This window comes from Pantherophis guttatus, chromosome 15, assembly GCF_059756535.1.
Source record: "Pantherophis guttatus breed Tessera chromosome 15, ASM5975653v1, whole genome shotgun sequence".
Lineage (NCBI taxonomy): Eukaryota > Metazoa > Chordata > Lepidosauria > Squamata > Colubridae > Pantherophis > Pantherophis guttatus.
The window spans coordinates 7,346,147-7,359,773 of NC_142077.1; the positions used below are offsets into that span (position 1 = coordinate 7,346,147).

Sequence of the window (13,627 nt, forward strand, 5' to 3'; positions counted from 1 at the left end):
AAGAATAACAACAAAAAAAGAACAAAAGGACAAAAGAGGCATAGAAATTAAACCATATTAGGACAAGCGGCTGCCACAAATCAATAGTGAGAATAAAATAGAAGCACAGATAAAATATTTAAAGATAAAGTCAACTATAGCTTGAGGTTACTGTCGAAAGAAAAACCCTTGAGGCTGGTGCCAGCAATTATGTAATTGATAGTCCTCAATTTACGACCAGAGTTGAGCCCACGGTTCCCAACTGGTCAGCAAGGCCGTTAAGTGAGGTTTGCCCCATTTAACAACCTATTTTTGGCCACTGTTAAATCACTGCAGCTAAGTGAATCACATGGTCATTAAACGAATCCATCTCCCCCCCCAATTGACTTTGCTTGTCTGTGACAGTTACAAGTAGTGATGCCAGGACCCAGCACAACCGTCGTAAGTCCATGCCAGTTGCCAAGTGCCTGAATTTTGGTCACATGACCACGGGAATGCCACAACGGTTGTAAGTGTGAGAACCGGTCGTAAGTCTGGTTTTTCAGTGCCTTTAAAGCTCCAAAATGACTAAATGAATGGTTGTAAGTGAAGGACTACCTATATTTATATATATATATATAAATAAGGGACCAATGCACACATTCCAAAGATTTTATTTTTCACAGCAAATTTGAATTTGGGTGAGGTATTTCATGTGGGGGGGGAGAGGAGAATCCATTTTCCTACAGATCCTCTCAACTGCACGTTTGCAATCTCTCATTTTAATGTATTGTGTAATCCCAACCCATAAATAAAAGCGGGATGAGGGAAGAGAGTTCGTGATTGTGACATTCAGACGTTCATTGCGCGCTTAAAATAGCGGGCTGGCGATGGTCGGCTTTTAATTGACACAGGTTTTTTTTATTATTATTTTAATTTTAAATATGTGGTGTTTCTCTCCTTCGCCGCTTTCGTCACGGCTGGCGTTGATTGACCTGAATCAATTCCCAAAGCGCTCAGTCACTCAGCCTTCCCACAATCCTCTCAGAGAAACACTGAATCTGAGGGGGGGAAAAAAAAGAGCAAAAAAGGCCGCGTCGCTCCCCTTTTATATACCCCACGAGGTCAACTCGCCACCCTCGAATTTGTCCTTCCGCGCGAGTCCCCCCCCTCTCCCCCTCAGGCATTCCTACGCCGCCGCCGGCTTAAAAGAATCCCAAGGAGAATTCCCCGAGAACTGTGAAGCGGAGCAAAGCGCATCCCTTTCTTCGAACGCTCATTGGCTGCCTCCACGGGCCTTTCATTGGATTGGCCGAGACGCGCTCCGAGATTGGCAAAAAAAGAGGAGGCGTCCTCCGCCTTTTTTTGCTTGAGCCTTTTTCCGTCACGGATGGACAAAGTCGGCCAGCCTATCGGCGAGGATGCCGGTGGATGAGCTCGGGAGGCGAGCGCCTCTGATTGGACGGCCGCCGCGAGAAAGGGGCGTGGCCCGTCGCCGGTGGGCGGGACGGAGAAGGACGGAGGGAGGGGGGGAAGCGGCTCCATCGCTTTCCCTTGTCAGTAGAGCGGCGGCGGCGGTGCTGTCAAGGCGGTTCCGTCGTCTGCGCGGGGCCTTCGCTCCTTTCTCGCCGGCCCGGAATGGGGCTCGGCGGAGGCTTCTTCCCCGCTAGCTGCCTCGCCGGTCGTGACCCCCCGGGAAGCCGTTAGCTGTTTTTTTTTTTTTTTCGCTGTGGCGCCGGTGACGCTCCGCCCTTCACCCGCACTGAGGTAAAAAAAAAAAAAAAAAAGCGCGAGCTTAAAACGGGGGGGGGGAGTACGCCCGAGCGCGTCACGTGACCTGAGGAGAAGCTGTTGGGGCGGGGCTCTTCCGCCACCTGCTCACCCACCTTCCCCAACCTGGCGCCCTCCAGGGCTGCAACGCCCATCCTCCGGGGATGATGGGGCTCGGAGTCCTAAAAGGAACAGGGGGGGGGGTGTTTCCCCAAGTCCGATGGCGAGGTGGCCTTTTGATGGAAGGAATCACCCAGGGAGAGAGGCCATCATGGTTCCTTCCTTTATTTATCCCCCCCCTTTTTTTTTTCTTCTCATCCCTCCTTTGTTTTTTTTTTCCCCTCCGTCTCTTTAAAACTCTTTCCCTCCCCCTATCAAGATGCCTCTCTCCCAAAGGGAAAGCAAATTATGTTTGGCTTTTTAAAAAAGAAAAAAAAGCCATATCCAGTTGGAGGAGGGAATAGGGTGGATTTTCCTCTTTTGGGAGGTGTGGGAGATGGCTGCTGTGGGATTATGGGAGTTGTAGTCCAGGCCTCAGTTTAGGACCCCTCCCGTGTGTCGGATCTGAGCAAAAGCCATTATGGGAGTTGTAGTCCAGGCCTCAGCCTGGGATCCCTCCTGTGTGTCAGATCTCAGAGTAAAACCCATTATGGGAGTTTTAGTTCAGACCTCAGTTTAGGACCCCTCCCGTGTGTCAGATCTCAGAGCAAAACCCATTATGAGAGTTGTAGGCAAGGCCTCAGCCTAGGATCCCCTCCCATGTGTCGGATCTCAGAGCAAAACCCATAATAATAATAATAATAATAATAAATAAACTGGACTCCTTTTGCAGCATCTTTCATCTTGGCAGGGTGTGATTCAATAACCAACGGCGGTGTGTTATTTCGGTAATTATAAATTTTGGGTAGATGTTACTGTGAAATAAAAGTCCGATCATAGTCATAATGAATCGTAATCAAGCGTTTTGGAAAGCTACCGTTTATTTTACGAGTTCTACATCCAAGGCATGAGAAGGGAAAGAAATAGGTGTATCTCATAAAATAGTGCTAGTCCCTAGTAAGGTTTACTTAGGAGCTCTCCTTGGTATGCTGTGCTTGTTTTGTTTCTTTCCTGGCCTGTTGGTTTTGAAAAACCTGCCCTCGGCTGAAGCATTTTAGAGGTTAGCGTGGAAAAGTCTTAGGGACGTGGCACTGCTAAGTTGGGGGGTAAATTGGTGGGTGTATCACCCCAGGGATATAATCCATGCATTCAGCTGTATACAGATTCAACCAAATTGGTACATCTGCATTTACTGCGTGCAGGTTTGCAAATGTTATAAAGGCATTTGCATCGTAGCTCTTTTACCTTTTTATTAGTGCATTTCAAATAACAGGCTGCTTGTGTTTATAGGTCAGTATTTGTGTGTGCTCCACACACACACACACATGCCCTACCAGCAATTTCCTTGCATAAGCTTTTTCCACTTTGATCAGTGTAGGAGGAAGGCTGTTTTCTGAATTCTTTTTTCTTTTCAAGGAGTCTGGTGTTTTATCCCCCAACCGGCCAATTCCAGTTATAGATTCCTCACAGGTTTTGGTTTTTTGTTTTTTTTTTGCCTTCCCCTTACCCACATTCCTTTTATCCACTTCATGTTCCCCCTAGAGACTTTTTTTCTGCAGCTAAAGCGAGATCTTGTGGCAGCCTATTTTTTTTTTTTAAATGTTGGCACAGGGAGCTTCCCAAACCAGTGAAATGGGGACCCTCCCCCCCTTCCTCCACCTCTCCTGAGTTTTGGTTAGAGTTCCAAGTTTGGAAGTTTAAATGATACACTCACTGACACACACAAATGAATAGCTGTCAGTCAAACTGAGACTTTGGGATTGGGGAATTAAAGAAGAAGTTCTTAATGAGTTTTCTGAATGGAGGACTCTGCCTTCAGCACCAGGTCTTCTGTTTCCCCCGGATGTTGGAAGGCTCTGCTCTGGATTGGGCCCATCCCTCCTAATCGATTATTCCCATCTTGCATCTTTTCTCCTTGAGCCACAGTGCTGCGGCCTAAACTCCCATCTCATCTCAGAAGCAGGGTGGGGTTTGAGGCTGATTTCCCCCCCCCTCCTTCCTTCAAGTTGACCAGACTGACTTGAACCTGATTCCTTACAATGATTTGTGGCAGCAAACTCTGTCTCTTCCCTTCCCCTCCTCCCCCCCCGCTTTTTGTTTAAAACTATTTCTGCCCTAAAGATAGATGCTCTCCTTTTTTTGTTATGTGTCCTCCCTTCCTCTAGACAGTATCCAGCACAGCACAATTACAGAGGCAGCCATATTGGGATTATGATCTGACGGTCTTCCAGGAGCTCCGTCAGGGATAGGATGGCAGGAGAGGGTAAGAACCACCCGATGAGTAGCTCGGTGAAAATGCTCCCTGGAATTCGTGAGACTTTTGCCACCCCTGGCTTGTCTTTTCACTCCCCGCTGCCCGTTCGGTTTGTCGGGAATTGTATAGGGTGGGGTTTAGGGGCTCTCCCTCTAAGCTGTATGTTTGTTATAGTCATGGAATTAGATCTCTCCATTTGAATCTAAGCTATTTTAGCTTTCTTGGGCTCCCTTTCTTTTTATTATTTTCTCTGAGCCTTGCCAGGTTTCCTCCCTCAGAGCAGAATACTGTGAATTGTTCCCCCTCCATTTATTGTGTTCCTTTTGTGACTACAGTTACAGAAAGAGGAATGAAAGGTATTTTAAGATGTTGTCGGATACCTTTAGGAGTCAGTTCCATTAATTTCATTTGGAATACCTTTTGATAGATGCACGCTCTCTGGCTTTGTAACGCTCTTGTTTCCATAGCAGTGTAAGCTTTACAAAAACAACATGGATTTTGTGATGGATGCCAAACTTGACAGCATTCATATTACTTGCTATTGCTCCTTTCATTTACGCTGAAATATTTAGCAGCCCAACTCAATACGATGGGAAGGGCACTTCTGCTGATCAAAGGACATAAAACTTCTAACAAGCCAACTTCACAAAGAGATCACTGTCTGCTTCTGTTATCGTCATTGTCCTGGTGCTGTGTTGGGACTCTTTCATAAAGCACCCTCCCCCATCTCCTTTCTGCCCCTTTGTTAGTCCTTTGCGTATTCGCTTGTGTGTGTGTGTGTGTGTGTGTGTGTGTGTGTGTGTGTGTCTATCAACTATAAAAAACAGGCTTCCTGGATAGACTCCTCTTTTGTAGAGCTTCCTTAGGATCCCTGCCTGTAAGCCTGAGGTCAGCAGGGAGATTTCACTTTCTCCATTTGCATGACAGCCTGGCTCAGAGTAACCCTCGATTAATCCAGGGAGAACCACAGGTTATTTTGGGGACTGATTCTGGTTCGGAAATGCTTGGGCATTAGGATTGCATGATACTCTGGTTCTTTAAATGTCCCAGTTAAGCAACTTACACAAATCCAGTCATTTGAATTGATTTGACAGGACAGTTGTAATCTGTCACCAGTTAATTCCACCATCATATGTGCCTTTAGACATGTCTCAAAGATGCTTTTTTTGTTCTTGAAAAGGCAACTGGACTGTTTTTTTTCCCTTGAGGAGGAAGAAGAAGGAAATGCTTCACTTGTCATCCAAAGAAGCTTCATCTGTTCTGATGGAGGAAGGATGGAATAGAACTGATGAAGTTTCTTGAATAAGAAGCCAAACATCATCTTCTTTCTCAAGATAAAAGCAGTCCAATTGCCCTTTTGAAGGGGGAAAAAAAGCACCTTTGAGATAACTATGACCTGGTTGACTGAGAATCTCCACAGACATTTGCCTATAGACATGTTTATATTTTATTATTTTGCTGTGTAACGTCTTCAAAATAAGAGTTTTATGAACACTGTAATTATATGACTTGTATTAGCCAATTACCTTGCTGATAGAGATTCACCTGAAATCTCTGGACCCCTATAGTTTGTCAGGCAGCTATGGTTTGAAAACAGAGAAAAATGTCTTTATCAGAAAAAGAGTATTTAGCTTAGGGCTTAGATTCAAAAATATTTTTTTGGTCTTATTTAGGTTTTGGGGATGAATTTCTGCAATTCATTTTCTTGTTTTTAATTCACCACTTTCCCCAGTTTGTTTCCTTGAGAGTGACCCCTAAACTTGTATTTTCCAACTTGAAATTTTTTCTGCATAAGGGGACTCCCATTTTTTGAATTCTTTCCAGATATGACCTGATGCTGGTGTTATCATATTTGAGAAAGCTTCTTAGGGGCTCATCTACCCCTAATTCACTTCACCCCCAATTCAGTGGGCTCTTTTTGCATGCAAGACCCACAAAGGGTGGCGGCTAGATTTCTTGCAGCTTAGTTTACATGAAGCTTATTTACATGAAACTTTTGGCAGGGGAAAGGGAGAGGCTGCCTGGAGATTTTTAGACTACTCAGTGGAACAGAGTTGAATTCCCCCCAACAGCATGCGTGAAACAGTAAATTCCCAAATGAACAGAAGAGCCACTTATGTCCTGATTGGTACAAGGACTCCACAAATGATGGCATTTTTTTTTTCTCACAACCTAGATCCTTGAGTTTGGACCAAAGGCTGGAGAAGAAACTAATAAAGAATAAATTGGTTTCTCCTCTTCCACCTGCTTTACTAACATAGTTACTATGCGCATATCTGTTTTTGCAAATGTAAAGCAGCGTTATTCTAGCGTAGAGCCAGGAACAAGACAGAGTGCAATCTTAGTTGTTGGCTAAAACTGGGGCAAAAGTATATTGATCACAATTGTGTTACAGCTGTGAAACGGTCCAGTTTTGCCAAATCCGCTTTTCCTAACCTGGTGCCTTCCAAAGTAAAAGGTTATCTCAATCTTTTCATATTTTAAATCACTTGCTTTGACAAAGAATCTTGGTTCTGCTATTAACGCCCTCTGCATTCTTTTATAGGCATTTTAGTGTTGTAATTAATCATTTCTGCTAAGACTTTAATCAAACATGGGTTTGATTAAAGCTTCAGTGGCTCATTTGGCATCCCATCTAGACCGCTGTGGAGATCCGCTGGATTTGGGCTGCTTTGGCAGCTGCAGAAATGATACATGGGTTCTTGAGTAGGTGGCGGGAGGCCTGGCCGTGCTACAGAGCAGTGGTACACAGCTTCTGTTAGTTAGTCTGTGGACCGCACCGGGCTTTGTGTTGCCTGTAGAGAGCCCCATGCCAAAAATGGGCGGAGCCAGATACATCTGGGGAGGAACTTCAGGCATTTTAAGAGATGGAGGCCTTAAATGGCTGCAAAGCTTTAAAGCTCTACTTTCTGGCCTTATCTTGCTTTTTAAGAGCATCCGTAAGTACTGAATGCTGTCTGCATCAAGAGCATACAGTACATATTGAAATGCAGGATGGCAGCAGGTTTCCTGTATACCTTCTGGAATATTTGATATTGTAAGGCTACGCATCTGGCTCTTTTTTTTCCTGGCCTGTCCCCCCAAAAATTTACAATAAATAAGCACCTATAAGTCTTCCAGTGTTGTTTTGGGGGATATATTGGGATATGTGTATGCTTTGAAAAATAAACAACTCAGCATTTATTTTTCATGCAAGGAGCAATGGTGGAACTTAAAAAGATATTGATCATGCCTGTTAACTAAAAAGATACAGACCGTTATCAGTCAGCACAATGAACAAATAAAACCGGTACAGGATATTGCATGCTATTTTAAGCCTCTGTTTTGCTTTTTTTTAATCTGATAACACATCAGCTGTTTTGAAATGCCTTGGGAAGACATTTTCATTTGCCCACATATATTCTGCTTTCTCTTCCAGCTAAAATGCCCTTTTACCTTTGTGAAGGGAGAATGTAATGGTTTAGTTTGCTTTTCTGCAGCATTGTTGTCTATTGCAGGACATAGGAATGTCCAAGGAGAAAGACTAACATGAAATCCAGAGGTATTGCATAGGATTTTTGTCTTTTTTTTTGTTTTGTTTTAGAACAAATCCCTAGAGATGTGTTGGATTCTTTTATACTTGCCACTCATACCAATTAAATGAACAAGCTGTACAGAAAACGGGTATCTTTTTAAAGCTGACTGAGTCATGAGTGATGTCACTCATCAAAGCTTTTTTTCTCTCAGCTTGGTAAAGAACAGTGTGAATAATCTCACTGTTTTACATGCCGAGGAAAATGTTGTTTGTGTGTGTGTGTGTATCAAACATGCTTGGTTATAATAAATGGCTGTTTATCTGATATGTATTTGAAAATCACTTTTCTTTCCTTTTAAAAGCTAACACTAGAAGAAACCGCAGAAGTCCTTGAAACCTAATTTCTGGAGTGCACACAAGAGACCATCAAAATGTCAGGAGCTTCTGTAAAAGTAGCTGTTCGGGTCAGACCTTTTAATTCCCGAGAGACCAGCAAAGACTCCAAATGCATCATCCAAATGCAAGGAAATTCAACCAGTAAGTCAAGCTTAATTTTCTAATTACAGCGGCTTTCCTTTCTGGGACTCAGTAAATTGTTGGTATCGCATATACAGATATAATGTCATTGACAATTATTCAAAACAACTGTTTCTTTTTTTGTGGCAATCTTGTATTTTCCTTTTTTTCTTTTTCTGTTGCTCTGGAAGGATTTTCTCTTACCTGGCAGCGTTTTTACTAATATGTAATCATCTAGAAATGAGTGGCAAACAATCACACATGCTTCAGGGACTTCCTTGTCATTAGCAAAGCTACTTGGCCATCTTGTGCAAGTTCCTTTTTGGAAGTAGCAGGATGACGCGTACACGAGGTATTCTGGGCAATAAGATTTGCTGGCCTGGGCATTTTTGATTCTATTTTGTCGCTTGTAAGCCTAGTGTTCAGGATATCCTTCTGTTCTTTTTTGCCATCTGCCAGTTGAAAGCCTAGGCTTGATGTGACCCTGTAGGTCAGAAATAGGAAATCTATGTCACTGTAGACGTATTTAAAAAAAAAAAAATCTCAGGAAAGCTAGAGGAAGTGTGTTCCCAACCAATACGAACCAGCCTTCATATTCTTTAAGGATGAACAATCTCCGGTTCTCCAGATGTTTTCAAACTACAACTCGTAAGACCTTTGGCCATTTACTACACTGCCTGGAACAATAGAAAATTGCAATTTACCCGGAAGGCTGCAGGTTCCTCTGTTTCATTCATATAAAGACTACTATACTGAGGGACAGTCCACTATCCTAGCCGGGAGTTGGTTCTACAGTCAAACTGCTTTTAATGAGACATGATAGCAGTGTTCCAATATCTCAGGGGCTGCCCCAAAGAAGAGGGAGTCAAGCTATTCTCCAAAGCACCTGAAGGCAGGACAAGAAGCAACGGGTGGAAACTAATCAAGGAGAGAAGCAACTTAGAACTAAGGAGAAATTCCCTGACAGTGAAAACAATTATTCAGTGGAACAACTTGCCACCAGAAGTTGTGAATTCTCCAACACTGGAGGTTTTCAAGAAGATAACCGTTTGACTGAAATAGTGTAGGGCAGTGATGGCTAACCTTTTTGCTGTCGCGTGCCAAAAGTGGGGGGGTCGCGCAAGTGTGTGCCCACATCTATAATTATATGCGTGCCCCCCCCGTGCATGCACGCATGATCCCCCCCCCGGTGCTCTCCCCACTTTTGGCCCGGTGGGCCCGGTAGGCCTGTTTTTCGCCCTCCCCAGGTTCCAGAGGCTTTCTTGGAGCCTGGGGAGGGCGAAAATGGCCTTCCCCACCCCCGCATGCCATAGGTTCGCCATCACGGGTGTAGGGTTTCCTGCCTAGGCAGGGGGTTGGACTAGAAGATCTCCAAGGTCCCTTCCAACTCTGTTATTCTATTCTATTCTAATATCAAGATGTTTCTCATCATGTTTCTTATGATTTAATTCTATATCTGGCAGAGAAAATAATCTTTGACATCTTCAACCTGATAGAAGTCTTAAGAGTGTCCAGCCTGTGTTTTCTCTAAGCCTATAGCTTTCTTCACAGAGTTGTTGTTGTTGTTGTATTACAAGTAGCTCGCCTTGTTTTCTCCTATCCTTAAAGGTTTGTCAACATCTGCTGATTTTGTATCAGATACTTCCTTCTTCGTATAAGATTTTGAAGTTGGGGCAATTGATGTCAGCATAGTCTCTCGGTAGTGAGAATGCAAGGCAGAAAGTTTAAAAAAGAAAAAGAGCAAAGCCACATTTTTTTAGCTGAGAAAAGCTTCCTTTGCATCTTTCTCTGGGGTCTATTTTTCTGTTTTGATCTGTAGCTTTTTTTTCTGGATTTCTCCAGACAGACAGACAAAAGGGAAACCAAAATGGCAGGTGGTCAGACTTATTTGAATCATTAATAACTGTGGGAAAATAGCCTTAGAGACCTCCTTAAGACTTGGGAGTCTCTTGAGTGTGTTGTTAGGTGGGAAGTATGCCAGGAATGTACAGAAAGAGGGCGTTATAGGGGAAAAAAGGGGTCAGAAATGCAAATGGTGGAAAGGAAAATAGGAATTTGCAGGGATGTTTGAGCCATCTTCACAGGCACCATTTATGGCTTTGAAGACGTCCTTAAAAGAAGAGGTTTTGTGATGTTCTCACTGAGTGGAAATTGGGTGGGATGACATAGAAATGCATGCTTTAAATAATGTTTGGATAAGAACTTTGAAAATCATTTGTATGTGAATGCTGTCGGATTCTTGGATTGCCGTATCAGATTCCCTAAATAAATCAGGCCAAGAATGCAGGGCAGAAGAGAATTCTAGTGAAAGATTTGTTAGATTATTAGCAAACGGAAAAGCAGAAGTCGCTTGATTTAATCTTGCACGCTTATGCAGACACCTGATAGCAGACTTGGATGAGTGTCGGCTTTTCCAGGCTTCCTCAAGAGTTTACCAATATATGGACCATGGGCTAAGATTCAGCAAGATTCAGTTGCCTCTTCTGACAAATAACCTTGGATTTAACCGATCGGGAGTTGTCATGATTTTCCTTTGACTTTTTGGGGGGAGGGGGGGAATAATTTGAAAGAACTTGTCCGTACCACATCTGGCCTCCGATTGATCCGTCATTTGAAACTTGCAGAGGATCTCGAGGTGCAGACCCACTGTAATCTTTCCCCGCGCATGGCAGTCGTCTTCTTTCCATCAGATTTTTTTCTTTTTGTTATTACAGTGAAATCCTGCAGTCCAGATGAAATCACATGTTCTGACTGCATTAGGAAACTGGTATGTTGGCAGCCAGCCTAGTCTGCTCGTGGGGCACTCAGAGCTGATTGCAGATGTTACGCAGTTAAAAGATGCTGCCCGTGGGGGATTCTAGAAGTGAAGAGAGGGAATGAGGTGGGGACTGCCTGTAGGAGACAGTCGGCGGGAGGATTGTAAAACTGATTTTGGAGCTGCCTGTTTACAGGTTTATTCAAGCCACGATATAAAAAAAGACATTGAGACTCTCAGAAAAAGTGCAGAGAAGAGCAACCAGGATGATGAGGGAACTGGAGGCTAAAACATTGGAAGAACGGTTGCAGGAACTGGGTATGTCTAATTTAATGAAAAGAAGGACCAGGGGAGACATGACAGCAGTCTTCCAATATCTCAGGGGCTGCCCCAAAGAAGCGGGAGTCAAGCTATTCTCCAAAGCACCTGAGGGCAGGATAAGAAGCAATGGGTGGAAATTAATCAAGGAGAGAAGCAACCTGGAATTAAGGAGAAATTTCCTGACAGAACAATTAACCAATGGAACGGCTTGCCTCCAGAAGTTGTGGGTGTGCAGAAGTTTTTAAGAAGAGATTGTACAGCCATTTGTCTGAAATAGCATAGGGTCTCCCGCTTGAGCAGGGGGTTGGACTAGAAGACCTCTAAGGTCCCGTCCAATTCCGTTATTCTGTTAAGTGGCATTTTCCCCCTTTGCTATCTCCCGAAACATCTGAAAAACCCAATACGTTGAGAAAAGCAAATAAGAGCCATATCTGGGGGCAATTTATCAGTTGCCTTGGTGGGACAGGATGCTCTTCAGAGCGGCAAAGTCTGCAGAATTGGGCTTGACTTTTACCTTGTGAGGCCAGCTTGGGTTAAACCAACTTGCCAAGCGTGATTGCATCAAATCAGCGCAGGGTGAGAGTAGGTTTTTGTCCCCAGATTTCTGAAGGTGGTTCTTTGTTGCACTAAACTGTAATGAGATGATAATTTGTAACCAACTCTTCTATAGTGAGTCCCTTCACCAATGCACATAAATTGATGGGTCTTTTTTGTCTTCAGCCAGTATGTAATTTTCCCAGTTGCGAGTTCCTTGTCTTTGTCCTTCTTGTTCAGCTAGGTACTTTTTGTCCTGTTCTTAGAGGCAGAAGACTCTTTACCTTAGATCTGATGTCACCTCTACCTTTTTCCGGTCAATTTCTTCTATTGGGAAAAAGATTGCATCCTCTTTGAAAAAGCAATATAGAAGAGAGCTCTGGAATACAGGATCCTTTTATGACATCATTCTGGTGATTCAGCTCCCAGCTCTTTAATAATACACACACACACACACACACACAAAACAAGTCCAGCCAATTGGAAAGGAATGTTATTCAGTCATATGACAGCAACTGAAATGCCACAATTATGCTTCCACTCCCAAGCAATTTGGCCGTTTCAAAACTAGCCTCAAATCCAGCAGTTGGAAGGAATGGCTATTCCCCAGAAGCTCAGCTCATTGAATCATTCAGTTAATGTTTATATAAATTACAAAATATTTTCTGAGGTCAAGGGGCACCGTGTGACTCTCCACTTTTCTTTCTAATTGCTATTTTGTTTATTGCTTCCTGTGCTACTAATTAGTTGGACCTTTCATTAATGGATTCTTTTTAAAAGTTCCATTAGTCGAAATAGCTGATGAAGCATTGAGCACAGTATTATCAACACTGGGCCTCCAACCCTGTCGTCCTTTTAAAGCGACAATGAATGGAATTCAATTTATGAATCTCATTTGCTTTTTATTAGGTTTCAAAAATTCCCCCTCTCTGTTTTATAGGATAGAAACTTTCTCTGTATCTTGTCTTTGTGACTACTGAATTAACTTGAACAAGTTAAAGCAATGAGATTTCGAGCGTGCCCATCTCCTTTACCTCATGTTTGAAGCAACGAAAGAGAAACAAATCAATGTCTTGAAGGACATAGTTGCTGCTTTGAACAGATCATGGTTTTTTGGGGGGTGGGGAAGTCTAGCGGATAACTTGAGCTTTAGAAATCTTTGTGATTTCAATTCTTCCCTATATACCCATGAGTTTAAGATAGGTCATTAGTAAACACCATTTCAAATGAAAAGGAGTCTGCAGAAGTTGTTTGTTTGCCTGAAACCTTACTAATGAGAGCAAATAAAATACCCACATGGACCTGATACAAAGCAGCTTGCTGTCTTTAAGGCCATCGGAGGTGCTGCAGATTAAAATGGCTATCTGGCAACCAGCCTTACGTAGCCATTCAATTGGCTTCCACGTTATAGGCATCCCATAAACGGTCCTGCACTAATGAATCTCGGCAGTAGGAAGATTATTACCTGACCAGAAAATTCTTCAGATGGCCTAACTGTTCAAAAACAGCACCTTTGTCTAGAAATGGAGTAAAAAAAATCAAGATAGTGGTCAAATGTGGCATGAAAGGGAATCATTAGCTCTCCCCCCCCCCCCATCCCTCTTCTGTTCTCATCACACTCCTCCTTCTGGAGGGGCAAACTCTGGGAAGGAAAAACCGCTTCCAGGCACAGGCTGGACTTTTCACGCCTCTTCATCTGCTGATATACGAGAAACAATTTTATCCTGGGTTGTGTGTACGCCTGCATATTTGTATATTATCTTTTTGACAGAATTGTGCCTCAAGCAAGCCACCAAAGAGTCAGGGATACAGTAAACAGAACAGCAGTTTAATGATCAGGCAATAACACTCTGTAAAATAAACAAAAAATCACACCAGCACCAGTTATTCATTCATTCATTCATTC

At 43.3% G+C, this 13,627-nt stretch overlaps 1 protein-coding gene across 50 annotated transcripts in view; it reads left to right on the top strand.

Annotated features, from left to right (window-relative positions):
- Window positions 1–1,449: 1,449 nt before the first annotated feature.
- KIF1B (kinesin family member 1B) overlaps window positions 1,450–13,627 on the top strand; it is a 115,411-nt gene continuing 103,233 nt past the window's right edge. For 36 of the 50 annotated variants that reach the window (XM_087878910.1, XM_087878911.1, XM_087878913.1 and 33 more), the window contains exons 1-2: window positions 1,450–1,725; window positions 7,958–8,132. In XM_087878910.1, coding sequence (XP_087735036.1) covers window positions 8,027–8,132 — 106 coding nt within the window. In that variant the 5' untranslated portion in view covers window positions 1,450–1,725; window positions 7,958–8,026. Of the gene's footprint in view, window positions 1,726–3,786; window positions 4,091–7,957; window positions 8,133–13,627 lie in introns of those variants that run through there. The other 14 variants (XM_034438841.3, XM_087878937.1, XM_087878938.1 and 11 more) reach the window with 3 other exon arrangements.